General features: G+C 64.4%; 1 protein-coding gene across 1 annotated transcript in view; it reads right to left on the reverse strand.

Annotated features, from left to right (window-relative positions):
- LOC102369777 (calpain-12-like) overlaps positions 1–112 on the reverse strand; it is a 10,520-nt gene extending 10,408 nt beyond the window's left edge. The window contains exon 1 of the mRNA XM_025193388.1: positions 61–112. Coding sequence (XP_025049173.1) covers positions 61–112 — 52 coding nt within the window. The remainder of the gene's footprint in view (positions 1–60) is intronic.
- Positions 113–837: the final 725 nt, after the last annotated feature.

Consider the following 837-nt stretch of genomic DNA (forward strand, 5'->3'; position numbering starts at 1 on the left):
CAGCCTCAATGCACCAAGGGATTTAGGGGTGTTGGGGGCTGGGGTGGGGGTGGGGTTTACCCAGCTCGCCCTGGCACACGTCTGTCCGGCTCATGCCCTCCCAGATGAACATCGGCTCCTTGCAGATCTCCTAGGGGCAGAGGGGGTGGGTTTGGGGCAGCTGCTGGGGCTCCCGGTGTGCGAGCAAGGTCACCATGTGGGGCAAACGTGGTGGGGCTGGTGAATGGCGGGGGGGAGTCTGGATAGACCTGGTGCCTCCCAGTGCCAGCCTGGGAGATGTGGACAGCTGGTGGCAGCAGTGGGATACCAGTGCCAGAAAGCAGGGCTCCTATACTGCTATCCTTCCCTCCGTCCCTGGGTGGACACTACCCCAGGGCAGCCCCTGGCCTGGGGGGTCTATACAGTGCCTGGTCCCCCTTGATCCCAGCCCGCGGGTGTCTGTACAGCTGGTGGGATACCAGTGCCGCAAGACAGGGCCCTGTACCACTATCGTCCCCTGCATCCCTGGCTGGATGCTGGCCCTGGAGCGAGCAGGGCTGTGGCTGGTACCTGGAGGGTGCCGGGAGCAAAGGTAGGAAGCCTCGAGGCCCTGCCCCACCCTCATCTCCCTGGTGAATTGTTAATCGCCTGCCACCTCGTTAAGCGCAGAGCAAACAGACCAAGGGTGCAGCCACTGAGAAGGACAAGGCTCCTTGCCCTGCACCTGTCCTGGCCTCCGGCTTTGCTGCTGGGGTCTGTATAGCCCCCGATCCTGGCCGGGGGTGGTCTGTACAGCCCCTAGCACCCCCAGTCCCGGCCTGGGGGGTCCGTACAGCTCCAAGCACCCCCAATCTCCCC

This window comes from Alligator sinensis, unplaced genomic scaffold (assembly GCF_000455745.1).
Source record: "Alligator sinensis unplaced genomic scaffold, ASM45574v1 scaffold107_1, whole genome shotgun sequence".
Classification (NCBI taxonomy): domain Eukaryota; kingdom Metazoa; phylum Chordata; order Crocodylia; family Alligatoridae; genus Alligator; species Alligator sinensis.